This window comes from Protomyctophum parallelum, assembly GCF_964188405.1.
Source record: "Protomyctophum parallelum genome assembly, chromosome: 8".
NCBI classification, from domain to species: domain Eukaryota; kingdom Metazoa; phylum Chordata; class Actinopteri; order Myctophiformes; family Myctophidae; genus Protomyctophum; species Protomyctophum parallelum.
In genome coordinates, this window is record NC_139703.1 from 43,384,516 (window position 1) to 43,400,387 (window position 15,872).

At 42.2% G+C, this 15,872-nt stretch overlaps 1 protein-coding gene across 2 annotated transcripts in view; it reads left to right on the forward strand.

The window, feature by feature from the left end:
* The window catches only part of cdk18 (cyclin dependent kinase 18), a 41,918-nt gene that overhangs the window by 23,482 nt on the left and 2,564 nt on the right, over window positions 1-15,872 (forward strand). Inside the window, exons 3-14 of one of the 2 annotated variants that reach the window (XM_083771613.1) lie at window positions 3,505-3,665; window positions 4,387-4,491; window positions 5,472-5,528; window positions 7,436-7,550; window positions 7,810-7,904; window positions 8,013-8,075; window positions 8,915-9,038; window positions 9,618-9,738; window positions 11,658-11,755; window positions 12,946-13,051; window positions 14,230-14,272; window positions 15,766-15,856. In XM_083771613.1, the coding sequence (XP_083627739.1) occupies window positions 3,505-3,665; window positions 4,387-4,491; window positions 5,472-5,528; window positions 7,436-7,550; window positions 7,810-7,904; window positions 8,013-8,075; window positions 8,915-9,038; window positions 9,618-9,738; window positions 11,658-11,755; window positions 12,946-13,051; window positions 14,230-14,272; window positions 15,766-15,856 (1,179 nt within the window). Of the gene's footprint in view, window positions 1-3,504; window positions 3,666-4,356; window positions 4,492-5,471; window positions 5,529-7,435; window positions 7,551-7,809; window positions 7,905-8,012; window positions 8,076-8,914; window positions 9,039-9,617; window positions 9,739-11,657; window positions 11,756-12,945; window positions 13,052-14,229; window positions 14,273-15,765; window positions 15,857-15,872 lie in introns of both variants that reach the window. The other variant, XM_083771612.1, reaches the window with a different exon arrangement.

The following is a 15,872-nucleotide window of genomic DNA, read 5'->3' on the forward strand; positions in this document are numbered from 1 at the left end:
GGATATAATATTGATACTATGTTCCAATCACATTCTCCAGATCCGATTCCAATCATTTGTAAATGACTTGATCGGCCCCGATTGATCGGCCCCGATGTCGTGATCGGATGGGGACAACCCTAATAGTAATATGACATACACACGATAACGGTTCTTAGGTGGCTAAAGAGTCCTGTCCACAACACACACACGTGCACACACACACACACACACACACACACACACACACACACACACACACACACACACACACACACACACACACACGGTCATGTGCCTGTGCATGTGAGCACATGCAACTCAAATCTGCTTTCTCACCATAATTACCATCAGGAGATCAAAGAATGTGCCACAGCTGACGGCTGTGATATTCAAATGATCCAACAAATCCTTTTATTCTGCTTCTCTCTCTGAGAGTGACCTACTGTACTAAATGCATTCAGCTAGTTTACAACTGGAGATGTCTACACCGGTCTCCCTCTGCCTGTGTTCTCCCAGCAATTTCTTTATTGTCTCTGACACCTGTGGATTTTTATAGCGTGCGTGTGTGCGTGCGTGCATGCGTATGTACGTGCGTGTGTGCGTTTGGGGGTATTCTAGAGTAAAGATATAGGGACCGACTGGGGAGGGTTAGTCACCATGGAAACCAGGCATTAACGAGCTCTTAGCTTTCTACATCAAACACCTCAGGGGGAATGAATGACCACACACACACACACACACACACACACACACACACACACACACACATATATGCACATACATGCACACTACACACATGCAAGTGCTGTACATGCTGCGATAGGTACGTTGCTGACAGCACCCGTGACACTTCAAACTCACAATCACCATACCTGACCAGAATGGTGCACTCTATTGAGGATCAAACCATAACTGAAGCCACACACTAAACAGTGCTCAGAAGGACATCAAACATGAACACTACACGAGGCATGTACAAAGGACATCCCTGTTATCCTCTCCCTGTGCTCTCCCACTTGCTGCCTCCCAGCCTAAAGGGAAGCCCTGGCCCACATTGAAACACTTCCATGTTGTTATGTTAGTAAATGAATTGATCACAGCATCCATAACTAATCCTCATGTACAGAGTTTTGTGAGGCCAGGCTAAGGAGACCAAGCAGCTGAACGCCATGCTCCTGATAGCTGTCATTACAGATGGGTTTGCTATGGTTTCTTCTTTTTTGTTGTTGGGGCATTATTTGCACAAATGTAGAATTTGTCCTCTGCATTTGCACTAGCCGTGTAAACCATTCGTTCTTTAGAACTATAGGGCGTCTGAGGGGGAAAATAACTCTAGTTGGATGAGAGACACTTTCACTGGTGATTCTTCTGCTGTAAGCCATTCTAGTTCAGAGGCTAACTTAGACCAGGCGTATGTCCTTTATCCGTTTGGTTCGTCTCCTACTGGCACACCAGTTGTGAATTGCCTCCAAACTTTGCACAAATATAATGCATGCCATGGGAAATACAATAAACATTTCATGCTTGCAACTATCATATTTTCTGTACTTTGTATTGTATTTGTATATAATTTGTATACAATATTGCTTAACACCTTTGCCATGCGCCCCGGGAATGCTCTTATGTGATAGGCTATGCGTCACACTTCCAGTTACATAACACATACGTGGACACGGACAGTCACGCTGTTCCAACGACGAAAACAACGCGACGTGGCCGGACAGGACATCACTTTGAAATCAATGGGTACTTTGTCAAAACAAATAATGGTGGACATGGACAATTGGCTATGCGCTATGTTCAAGGAACAATAACGAACAGATCAATCACGGACACAATTTCACCTTTTTAACCTGCTCTGTTGTCCAAACACACTGTAGGCTGTATGTTATATAAACACATCACTGTCTGCTGCACAAAAACATCACAGTCCTTTCAGACGCACAATTTGACGCAAATACGAGAATCAACGCTTGGTTTGAGCAGCAGCAACAGCTAATTATTTAATTTGCTTGCCTTACTTTGTTTACTTAATAAAAAGTTGCGCTGCTTATTTGATTACTTTAGCAGAAGCGTGTGTGTGTATGACTTGCAAAGTGACTGCTCCTCCCCAACCCCCATGTCTCTGTTGTGCCAGCCATTACTAACAGTGTGTGTGTGTGTGTGTGTGTGTGTGTGTGTGTGTGTGTGTGTGTGTGTGTGTGTGCTACCGCGCATGTCTCGCATTGAACCCACCACATAAGCATTTGTGTCTCACCAAACCTGCCCACAGTGGGATGTCTGCTCGCCAATGCATTTCAAATGCCCACAGGCACAGCGCCGTGCTTAAACCACGATAATGGCACGGCTAATCAGAACAAAGAATTCAGCTGTGCTTTTCTCTCAGAGAGCAGCAGACTCGTTGGCTAGGCTAGCTAGTTTCTTGGGACATTTGTGGTCGTATCTACCATTGAAAAAAGAAAAAAAATCTGCGATTATCTTAGTTTTAAGGGTAACTGTTGTATAATTGCAATATTACACTCGAGGGTGTTCTTTATCGTCATTAATGCACTAATGTGATACTTTTGGTGCTAAGTGACAAGCAGGGATGCACTGGGTCCCATATTTCAGAGTCGTATGACCCGGCCGGGGATCAAACCCTCAGGGTGGACACTCTTTACCACAAGGCCACTGAGCTGGTCATATATTATAATGTTGCCACTAACATTATGCTTTTTACCACCACTGCTACGTGCAACAGATTGCTGCCAAGGGAACCTTTTTATGAGTCTACAGCAGGGGTGCCCACACTTTTTCTGACTTGAGAGCTACTTTAAAAATGACCAACAAAACAAGATCTACCCACCAAAATATTATCCCATTGCTGAAAAGTTTAAAAATGTACCTGATCACAATCGACCTTTTGGGCACCCCTGGCCTACAGCATGACAATAATATACAATCTTGATTTATTTTTCCAAATTACATTACATTACTAATCTAATAACATGTGATCTAATAACAAATTATATCTAATTTAGTAATGAGTTATTACTGCATATATACCACTCTCTATTCTCATCAACTCGCATGAATCATATACCCACTATTCACTACATGTACACAATTACCACATTTTTACACCAATAAATAGCACTAACTAGCAACAACAAAATGTTAAAAGAACTTTATTGACCTTTAGCCTAGACAAATATGCCATCCATGGATATGGATGGAATCAAAACATAGCCAATTTATACAGCAACGACATCTCTAAAAAAAAGAAAAACGTCATGTACAGTATACCTCCTATCGCACACATTATCTGTGTACTATTTGTCTCAATTAACTTTTTATTTCCCTTCTACTCTCATTCTACTGTACCTCTATCCTCTTTCTTCTCATGTAACAATTTCGACCCAGCTTCTTTAAGCTGTGACATTGCAAATATAACTGATTCAGATTCTACTGTTTAAAGCTCTTTTTTATTTTACTTGTCTCTAACTGTAGTTCCTCTGCGTACTGTATGTGTCCCCCATGCAGGCCTGACTCCAGACACACTGTGCCCTCCGTCTCAGGATGCTAGTCCAGTGAGCCCTGAACCAGCTGCCCCAGGGTCCCACTCCCCCTCTCTGCACTTCCGCAGCAAGGCCCAGCATAGGCGCTTCTCCATGCAGGTTGTTTGGGGTTGTGTGTGTGTGTGTGTGTGTGTGTGTGTGTGTGTGTGTGTGTGTGTGTGTGTGTGTGTGTGTGTGTGTGTGGGTGCGGGTGCGGGTGCGGGTGCGTGCGCGCAAATTCACTTGTATTGTGCATGCTCCATCTTTAGCATACGTTGATGTGAATTGAAGATCTACATGTTAATGAGCAAAGAAAACACTCTGCAAAAGACAAAAGGGAAATTAAGAAATAATAATATTGAAGCGAGTTAGATTTGATCTTGAAAACCAACACAAAGAAAGGCAAATACATTGCCAGGTCACATCCACATGCATTAAAACAACAAGTCCTCCTCCTCCCAACTAACTAGGATGGCCTTTGTAGGAGCCATGAATCACCATCCTACAGTACCAGACACACCGAGAGTTAATTCACTGTTCCGCCTTTTCTAAAAGTGTCCCTGTGGAAAGATCATGAATCACTTCTCTGTCTTTCTCATACTTCCCAAGGCCCAAAGTCCAGACAGTAGAGTGTATCTTGTTGGAAATGTTATTTAGTCACTCTGGAAAAATGTGGTACTTTAAAAGACTGCAGATGCCACAACATAAAGTGCATATGGTGTCACGGCCTCCCATAAGAGGTATACCTCGAACAGAGCAAGATACCTCGGCCACGCAGCCCACGCTTAATTGTAACCTGGCTAACGTTGTGTTGTTTTGTTTGTTGCACATACTGTAGGATGTCAGTAAACACATGCCCAGCTTGGAGATGCCTCTTGGTCTGCCTCCAGAGTTCCTCAAGAAACTACAGCTAGAGAGTGAGGACTCTCCCCCCTGCAAACCTCTCAGCCGCATGTCTCGACGTGCCTCACTGGTCAGTGGCAATTATACAGTCAATATATGTACCGTAATTGTCCACATACAGAGGTGTAGTCTACACTTTTTGACTGTTACAAAGCAGAGGCTAAATATAAATTGTTGGTTGCTGACTGGTGCCCTTAAACTTTGGAACAATAAATGTGGAAATATAATTTACAAACACTGGCTTGGAAAAAAGATGAATGGACAAATATAAACTTTACAAGCCTATTTCCTGCCTTTTATGAAAAAATCACACCAGTGTGAACCGAGTGGTGCAACTCCCGTCTATTGGTTCTCTGTATTGTTCCAATTTGTATCGTTCCAATTTCTTCTCTGTATAGTTCCAATTTCTTCTCTGTATCGTTCCAATTTCTTCTCCGTATCGTTCCAATTTCTTCTCTGTATCGTTCCAATTTCTTCTCCGTATCGTTCCAATTTCTTCTCTGTATCGTTCCAATTTCTTCTCTGTATCGTTCAAATTTCTTCTCCGTATCGTTCCAATTTCTTCTCTGTATCGTTCCAATTTCACGCATGCGCACACCACTCGTGCTCATGACAACAGGATACAGGTACACGGACATTGCTGGTTGTACCACTCTGGTGCCCCCTACTGGTATAAATAAGTCACATACTCGTGCTCACTTATACAGACAAACAGGTACACGGACATACAGGTACACAAACAGGTAGGTACACAGACATTGCTGGTTGTAGGAGTGGTTGCACCACTCAAAAAGATGAATGGATCTTGAATGTAGTTCTCTTAACCTGCATTTGACTTTTCTTGAGACCTTCTCACAAATATAAACTTTACAAGCCTATTTCCTGCCTTTTATTTACAACACATTTGTAGTTTAACAATATTACATTGTACATATGCTGATATTGCTATAGACATATTTAATTTTGTGTGAATGCATGACTGTGACAGACAAGAGAACCATAAGGCTGGATATGGCAGGAAGCTGATTGTTCTATTTATTTTCTCCCCAGTCTGACATAGGCTTTGGAAAATTGGAGACGTATGTAAAGCTGGGCAAACTGGGTGAGGTACGTGTCTCTCACATTGAGTATACAATACACAAATCCAGGCTGTCAGCCATCTGGAATGACAGAAACTGAATTACACATTGTAAAATGTCCTTGCTGTTGAGAGTGGTCTTTGTACAATGATTGCATCAAGTGGCCCAAGCACGGTGCTGTACAGTATCTACTGTAAGCATTAACCATTGTAAGCAATGACAATCCAGTGATGAGTGTCCATGTCACAACAGCAGGCCAGCAGTAACTTGGGGCCAGAAAGGAGCAGTGTAGTGATTGAATTGACCATTGATACGCTCGTCTGTCCATTTAACTTTGACTTAGCAGGAGCAGTGTGAGTCTAGCCTGTCTGAGATGCTAAACACCTGATCAAATAACAACGCAGACAGCATCATGGCTTAAGGCTCTGTTCTGTTCTGTTTTATATGGCCATACTGTATATTGAATATATAGTATACAAGGAGAGTAACAAGGAGTATACAAGGAGAGTAACGTCAATAGAATATAGTATATTTAGTATTGACGTTATTCTCCTTGAATCAGTTCTGGTCACACAGGTTGGTAAGATTGTTGAAACAGATTGTTGAAACAGTCCACCTTAATTGGGCGGTACTCTAACTCTGCTCAGTCCTGCTGCTGTGAGAAGATTGGATGCAGACGTCTTCTCAAATCTCATCACACAGCTAGACGCCAGCTAAATGATCATAGATCTCTCCAGAGAGAATTAATGCAGTGGGGGTTTTTCATGTCTTAAGAGTCTTAGCGATTAGTAACAGACGCTCTCTGCATTGGCCACAGTCACAAGGCACAGCATCAGCTATTGGGCATGGTGGTGGAATGGTGACTATGAATGAGCTAATTTTATATTCTACCAACATAGCTTGTGGCTTGTGGTTTTAGAAGCTCTACTTCTCCCTGTGTTACGCAGTAAAGCATTACATGGGAGAAGATAATGTTAATCTGATTACACATTGTAGATGGAACCAGTGTGTAGGACACACTGTGTTCTTGTTTATCTATTTTTGCATTTTCTAAACGGCTCCCCAAGATGAGTTAAAATATGTATGAATCTTATTGTGATGCTGCTTGTAGGTTAAATAATTAATATTGATCGTGAATGAAATGATCTGCCTCTTTAGTGTTTGGATTCTGGTGGCACGTACAGCAAGATGCAAAAAGATATATCATTTAATCAAATTAGTTTCAGCATTCCAGTGAAATGTGCTGCTAGTTATAAGGTCATTCAGAGTCTGTACTGTACTGATTTATAACTCAAATTCTTGTTACCTTTCTAACACCTGTACCTCATAAGGCAAGGCACGTTAAATAAAAGGCAGTAGAGAAACTAGTCTTTAGCCTGGATGTAAAAGTATTCAGAGTTGCTGCAAGCCTCAAATCTTGTTTATTTTTAACTCTGGGAACAGTTTGTAGACTGTCCCAGATAACCTGAGACTTCTTGAGGTTTCCTAGGGTAAAAGAGAGCAAGACGTGCATTCATTTTGCCCCTAAGTAAACAGGCTTGTAAAAAGGCCTGCTATGAACACCTAACAGTACACAGCTAATTATTGGGGAAAAATGATTAAAATTGGCAACAGCAGCACCGTTATACTATGGAGTTGGAGTATAAATTAGACAATAGGAACTATTTCCTGTTTCTACCAGAGGACAAAGTGCTGCTGGTTATTATGTCATACATTTATTGAAGCAGACATGCCTTTTGGCATAAGAATGGTTTAACAAGAAGCCGTGTCAACTCCTTTCACAACATGCAGTCAAAGATTATCAGAACGTGTCAACGTGACCCTGCATGGTTTTGTGTACATGTCCATGCATAATTATGTATTGTGTACGCTACGCACGCATTGCATAATATGTTCGTGCGACGTGCATGTCTGTGTGTTGGTGTGTGTTTGTAGGGGACGTATGCCACAGTGTTCAAAGGGCGGAGCAAACTGACGGAGAACCTGGTGGCATTGAAGGAGATTCGTCTAGAACACGACGAGGGGGCACCCTGCACCGCTATCAGAGAGGGTACACACATGTTTTCAAAACCACACACGCTATCCTCCGGTCTGGAGTGTATAAGAGTGATGACCTCCAGTGGTTGTAGTCCATAAGTGTTGTAGATCATTTGATCATTGAGAAGGAGCTGTAGGTTGAGTTAGAGTAGGTAAGACCTATATATACACGCCCTTAGCTGGTCTAGGATGGAGTCCTGTCCCAACAGTGACTTCCTCCCGTGTCTCCTCTTCACTGTGTCCTTGCCAATGTGTCCTCTGTATGTCTGTAGTGTCTCTACTGAAGAACCTGAAGCATGCAAACATTGTCACTCTCCACGACATCATTCACACAGAGCGTTCCCTCACTCTGGTCTTTGAGTATCTGGTGAGTAAGTCCACACACTGACAGGTAGAACATACGTTTATTGTGTTATTCAGTGGATTTGCTGTAGTGAATACCTGACAGTTACACTATTTATATGTGTCTCTTTAGGATAGTGACCTCAAACAGTACTTGGACAACTGTGGAAATCTCATGAGCATGAACAACGTCAAGGTGAGCATAACATTTTTTTAAACACCCAGTACATTTTATTTATGAAATGAGCAGCGCAGTTGGAAGTCCGCTAAGGTTCATTCCTGCCCATCAGCGTGGATACTGGGGTTCAAATCCTCCTTGTTGCATCCAACAATTCCTTGACAACAACCTTTCCCAACCTGACCTTCAGAGAGTCATCCACGCCTTTATCTCATCGCGGCTCGATTATTGCAATGCGCTATATGTAGGCATGGACCAGTCCACCCTCAGACGTCTGCAGCTTGTTCAAAATGCCCCCGCTCGCCTACTCACTGGTACGAGGAGGCGTGATCATATCACTCCCGTCCTTGCCTCCCTCCACTGGCTTCCTGTTAAATTTAGAATTGATTTCAAGATTTTATTATTTGTTTTTAAAACCCTAAACAGTTTGGCCCCCCTGTATCTATCGGTACTCATGGACCCTTACACCCCAGCCAGGGCCCTGAGGTCAGCTGACCAGCGGCTCCTGACTGTGCCCAATTCCAATTACAGGTCCAGAGGTGACCGTGTCTTTTCAGTGGCCGGCCAAAACTCTGGAACTGTCTGCCCCCTACATATCAAGTCTGCCCACTCCCTAGAGGCCTTTAAGTCTTTACTTAAAACCCATCTCTTCTCCCTGGCTTTCAATGTTTGACCTAATTAACCTGTGTACTATTTGTGTTGCTTTGATTTTGTTTTACTATGCTACTTGTGTTTGCCTCATGATCGTGTACAGCACTTTGGTTGACCTTCTGGTCTTTGTAAATGTGCTCTAGAAATAAAGTTTGATTTGATTTGATTTGATTTGGTTACTTTTACACCACTGCTTTTCTCTGTAGATCTTTATGTTCCAGCTGCTGCGAGGTCTGTCCTACTGTCACAAGAGAAAGATTCTGCACAGAGACCTCAAGCCACAAAATCTCCTCATCAACGAGAAGGGAGAGCTCAAATTGGCCGACTTTGGTAGGGAACTATGCACACACATGTGCATGCTCGCATCATACATTCGGGTAGCTCTCCACCAAACAGATTACTTCAGACTACTACAGACAGGCAGTCGGGTCCTACGTCGGATGATGACTGATTTTCAGGTGTCCAAAAGGGCAGAGGTTCTGCTCTGGCATCCAGGGAGTGTGTGTGCACAGTTTCACATCGACCACACCGGAGATTAGCTGGTCGCAGCCACTACTCCTCCCACAGTTTTGGCATCATACACATGAGTATATATGTCAAATAGACTGGCCTCATTGGAATGTGTGCTTACATTTTGCTAAGGTCATATCATAAGGTCATATCATATACCGTAGTTTACTTTATATAAATGTATTAGTGGATTAATTAATTTGTCCCAACAGTAGTACTTGTTCAATGTAAACTAATGTAGTATACTTTACGTTCCTATTTATCACAAGTTTTAAAGAAGAAAATTATACTAGTGACTTTTTTATTTGGTCATTCATTTTTTTATAAAGGCTAGTTTTTAAGCATCACAGAGGCATATCAGAGTATGTTATTTCAGTAGTGATGTTTTGTGTTGTCCAGGTCTGGCACGGGCCAAGTCAGTCCCCACTAAGACCTACTCCAACGAGGTGGTGACTCTGTGGTACCGCCCACCTGATGTGCTGCTCGGCTCTACAGAATACTCCACACCCATTGACATGTGGTGAGTGTATACTGTGCTGTAGTGACTACAGTAGACTACAATGTAGTTTATGACCTATGGACAGTTCAAGAATGATAGGCCAAAATATAAAGTGGACGTTTATAGTCCCACCTTCCTCTTCATCACAGTCCTGGACTATGATGAAGAGGGCCATCAGTGGACGAGAGCTGGATCTTGTGTCAGGATCGAGGGCTCGTCTGAGGACGACCTAGAGAGAAATGAGGCTGATTTAAAAAAAATCACACCCGTGTGAAGTGAGAGGCGCTAATATATAAAAGTCTAACTCATATTGATTAGGTGATGTGAAACAAACGGTGCCAACACAAACATTAAACACCATTAACAATAAAGAGACAATATATGACATAATGAGGCACATTATGACGTACATTTTCCCTTCATTGTCAATGGCGGTTACAAAACAAACATTGAACTAAAGACAAACATTAAACCTGTGTATAGGAGGGGCTGGGGCCCCTCAAAAATCACACTCATGTGAAGAGACTCAGGGGAGCTCTTATCATCATACATCATCATATATCACATGTACATGTACATCACACTGTACATGTACATCAGCTGATTGGCTGAGCACATTCCGTGCTCATACACACAAACATACAAACAAAGCAAATATTCATGCACAATATATCTGATCTGTTAAATCTGATTAGCTGGAGAGAGGCAATCCCACAAACACCCAGGCAAACCAGGGGTGAAAACATGATCTCTGGCCCTGCCTTCGGCCTAGCAGAGATAACAGTATAACTATCACATCTGCAATGGTTGGAGGTGGTCTTCCATTGAGACATGACCATGCTGTTGGGTAGGACACATACTGGTTGACAAGTAGCCCTGCCTGAAGCTCATAAGCACACTGTCTCCGTGGGGAGGTATTCCCTCTTGGATTTCTTTAACCATTATTTGCCCAGGAGAGGTTGGATGAGCGCTCCTTTTCAGCAGCGCCATGCTTGAGTCTCCCAGTACAATTTCACGGGACCGTGCTCACATAAATAAATACGCTTGCCTTGTCGCCCCTCAACTTCTCCACTCGTACAGAAAACAATCGCAGGTCTCATTGAAAATGAATTACTAGGCCCGTTAATCGCTGCTCATCTGCACGGACCTTTATACTGTTGGCCATTGGCACTGCAGTTGTGTTGAGGGATGGGTAAGTGAAGTGGTTTCCATTCACTCCGATTTTTCCTGAGATCTGGGGGATCGAAGCGGGAACGTTTCGGTCTTAGGGCACGTTAACGACTTTAGGGCACTGCTGGATGTGCGGTAGACATTTGGTTGCCTACAAAGGACACCCATGTATGAAACTTGTGTATTACAATTGCAAATATACCTTGCTCTGTCGAGAGATGACATGAAAAACGTGTACTGAGTGTAGCTTTAAAATATAATGAAGATGCTTGAGGGTGATGCAGATTTTCATAGAAAACACGCACAGATACACAGGAACATACAGTATCTATTTATAATGCGTCAGGTTATTCGCAGTGAGCGAGCTTGTTAATTATTATGCAGCAGAAGGCTGTATGCACATACTGTACTGTACGTATTTTGCTCATTAGCAATTGTGCCTTGGTGAGAAAACGTGGAACTCTCTAATTAGCACCATTTAATGTGGCTGCTCCGATAACACAGTGGCAACCTTTTTTTATCTGCTTCATCTCTTTCATATGTAGATGTAATACAGGGAACAAAACGCCCAGTTCTGCTTTTTATGAGCACTTAGAAGGTGTGTGTGTGTGTGTGTGTGTGTGTGTGTGTGTGTGTGTGTGTGCGTGCGGGCGTGCGTGCGTGCGTGGCTGCGTGCATGCGTGCGTGTGTGCGTCTGTGTTGAATAGGATTTATGTAGGGTATCTATGCTGTTTATCAGTGAAATGATCTTAGCATAAACCTTCTTCCAGGGGTGTTGGGTGTATACTGTTTGAGATGGCAACAGGACGTCCCATGTTCCCTGGCGCCACTGTGAAGGAAGAGCTACACCTGGTCTTTAGACTCATGGGTAAGGGTCCACCATCCAGGACATACTGTAGGCCTGTCCTTTAGATTCATGGGTAAGGGTCCACCATCCAGGACATAGGCCTGTCCTTTAGACTCATGGGTAAGGGTCCACCATCCAGGACATAGGCCTGTCCTTTAGACTCATGGGTAAGGGTCCACCATCCAGGACATACTGTAGGCCTGTCCTTTAGATTCATGGGTAAGGGTCCACCATCCAGGACATAGGCCTGTCCTTTAGACTCATGGGTAAGGGTCCACCATCCAGGACATAGGCCTGTCCTTTAGACTCATGGGTAAGGGTCCACCATCCAGGACATAGGCCTGTCCTTTAGACTCATGGGTAAGGGTGAGTCCTTTAGACTCATGGGTAAGGGTGAGTCCTTTAGACTCATGGGTAAGGGTGAGTCCTTTAGACTCATGGGTAAGGGTGAGTCCTTTAGACTCATGGGTAAGGGTGAGTCCTTTAGACTCATGGGTAAGGGTGAGTCCTTTAGACTCATGGGTAAGGGTGAGTCCTTTAGACTCATGGGTAAGGGTGAGTCCTTTAGACTCATGGGTAAGGGTGAGTCATTTAGACTCATGGGTAAGGAGTCATTTAGACTCATGGGTAAGGAGTCATTTAGACTCATGGGTAAGGGTGAGTCCTTTAGACTCATGGGTAAGGGTGAGTCCTTTAGACTCATGGATGAGGGTCCACCATCCAGGACATAGGCCTGTCACAATTAGGGATGTCCCGATCCGATAATTTGATTTTGAGTATCTGCCAAAACCGATTTTCCCAGATATTTATATTTTGATAGAACATTTATGCCATATCACAATAGTACAATATCCTAAATCACAGACAATATCCAGTCTAATATCATGATATGGATATAATATTGATACTAGGGATGTCCCGATCATGTTTATTTACTCCCGATCCGATTCCGATCATTTGAAAATGACATTTCCGACCATGTGATCGTATCGGGACAAAACCTAGTCATAATTTCATAATCGCCTAATGGCAATTATTTGAGATAATCACACAAATGTTGTGCAATCCTCACAGCTCACAGCTTGTAGCTTATAGATCAGATCGACTATTTTATCTAATTGTATTGGCTTCGTATCATAGCTGAGTTAGTCATATTAGAACAGGATATATTCTATTTCATTCTTCCTTCTCTGTGTTTCTTGGTGTTTCAGGGACTCCGACAGAGGACACTTGGTCAGGCATCAGCAATAATGAAGAGTTCAAGTCTTATCTGTTCCCACTGTACAGATCTCAAGCACTCATCAATCATGTGCCCAGGTAACTGACCCCTGATTTATACTGTGTCACGCACAGAAAATAGCAGATCTACAAGCTCATATTAACAATATTTATATTCTAAAATTGGCCTCTTTTCTTTCATTTGCCTACCCCAGTCCCATTATTATTTATAGGGGTATTGTGCTAGTGGTTATTTATGAAGCAATAATAACAATATAATACCTACCTGGATCACAACAAAGAAGGCAAGGTGGAGTGTCCAACCATTTAGTGTGTGTGTGTGTGTGTGTGTGTGTGTGTGTGTGTGTGTGTGTGTGTGTGTGTGTGTGTGTGTGTGTGTGTGTGTGTGTGTGTGTGTGTGTGTGTGTGTGTGTGTGTGTGTGCACTGTGCAGTTGGTTGGTCACAGCTATAAGGAGACAAAAAGTATGCATTAACAGTAAGAAAGGCCCAGTGTCCAGTTAAAATGATTTAGATATAATCATCTGGAGCATTAAAAATATAACATTGTGCAGATTATCCAGTCACTTTAGTTCATAATGTTCATCTGTCTGCCAGTCTGCCACCCTTCCCGTCCATCCGTCCATCTTTCTGTCTGTTTGTCTGTCCGTCCGCCCGTCCATCTGTCTGTCTGTCTGATTGCTGTTTTTGTCTCCAACAACATATTCTTAAACGGCTGGCTGTAGTACTAGTTACCATATCCTGGCATGAGTAGAATAATATCACTGAGAGCTTTTTTTGCTTCTATTTTCACTGCCAAATTCGGCTGGTTTCCAGGCTAGAATTAGCATAGAATTAGCTGTGTAGCTTCATGCTCGCCAGATTCTGGCTCCTACTGATTTTGGAGACCCCGAGGCCTGTTCCCTAGCGCCTCCCTTTGGCCATTTCACTTATGCACTAAATATCTAAAAAGCTAAACCATAAAACAAAACTTCAATCATGCACCCTGGAGAATTAAACCTACTGACTTTGGTGATCCGATGTATTTTCTACTAGCACTAGATAGAAAACAATTGAACTATATTATTATAATTTTTTTGTTTTATGAGACTTTGTTTTGTTTCACTTTAAAGCATTAAATAGCCCCTGCTCAGGGCACTAGAATGGCAGTGTGATTTCTTTTTAACATATTTATCAGCTGAATAATTTAGCTCATTCTAAGATATGTCTTGTGCGACCTCATAATACAACCTAAATCCACCAATTTTGTCACCAACAGGTTGGACACAGAGGGAATCGAACTATTGTCAGCCCTGCTTAGGGTAAGAGACAAGGGGCTCCATTAAGCAATTCATATAATATGACATATAATATTACAGTTTTATGAGCTGGGGGCGTGTTGTATGTCATATTGCAATTTTGGGCATGTTAAGAAGCGCTTTCGACACCCTGTGGATTGCGCAAAACGGCCTTGAATTAGTCATGGGTGTGTTTAAGGAGTGTTTGAGACGTACACAATCAACATGTCCGTATACTATTCTCTTTACCAGTCAGCTGATGTCACATACGGAATGCGCACTTTGTGGATCATGGTATTACATTTCTTCAGGCTGGCACCATAGAAGACATGACATGACTTTGTCACATTTGGGTTAATTATTCCTATTGCACTGCATGCTGTCACCTTTATGCCTCAAAATAATTTGTTTCTATTGAAAAACACCAGTAAAATAACGTTTATTATATTTTATTTCATTCAAGTCATGATGAAGGAATGAGTTGAATGCTGCTGCTTAATGCTGTGCCTGTGGCCCCGATGGTATATGGTCTTCGCTCGTAGCATTTTATTGAAGAAGACTTGAATCGGGTGTGATACAGCATATGAAAGCAAACTTCCCAAGGGTTATGGAGATGTTTTTATTTATTTTTAAGGTTGAGAAATGAAAGAATTATGGCCGTTTCTAATCACAACATTTTACAAAAAAGAGACGCAAAAAGAGGCTGTTGCCATGTCTCATAGAAACAAGTAAATAGGTCTATAAAAATAAGCGCATATAACAGGGGTCTGTAACCTATTTTAAATGAAGTGCCATGTTTTTATTTTCTAGATAGTGAGTCTGCCATATCCAGATTAATTTTAATGACACCATATTAAAATAAAAAAACATATTTTGATTGTCCACAAATATAAAGTTCTTCCTTCTTTTTAAATATGTTCTTGCACATTGTTATAATGATCATTATATATATCCCCCTGCAGTCAGAGTTCATAGTTTTAATGAATGAATGTGATGCATTGTGAGCTGGTATAGATCTGCTATTTTCAAAAGTAATCTTGGAAATCTTTTATTTAATTTTTGGATTAGCCGTCCTTAGTTGGGCAAATGCATTCATCTGGGGATCCTTGACATGGGAATGTGCTGTGTGAGGATCACTGGTTTAAACAACATTAGGAGAAAGCCCAAATAACCACTTTAGAAACAAGAAAAGCAACCACAACTAGTAGGCTACAACTACCAATATTTACAAGCAACTTTACAGAAAAAGAAGCCGCTTATAATAAACAGACATGGCAACACAACATATGGACACTCCCACAATGCTAAAATATTCAGGAACGCTGTATGCCATATGTGTGTGCGTTCAACACGGGCCGATATGCCTTTCATAATACGATTGTGCGCAGAGCGAGGGCAATTTATGTATTACCCCATTGTAAAACGGATCTTCAAAATGGCACCCAAGGAATCAGCACAGCAGCATGTGAATCACTGCTGTTTTATAAATGCTGTAAGCTGTTGTGTTGTGATTGCAGTATGACAGCAGGAGTAGAAGCACTGCTGAAACAGCTCTCCGACACTCCTACTTCCTGAACCTCGGAGAGAGCATTCATAGTTTGGCAGACAGTAAGTGATACGCACG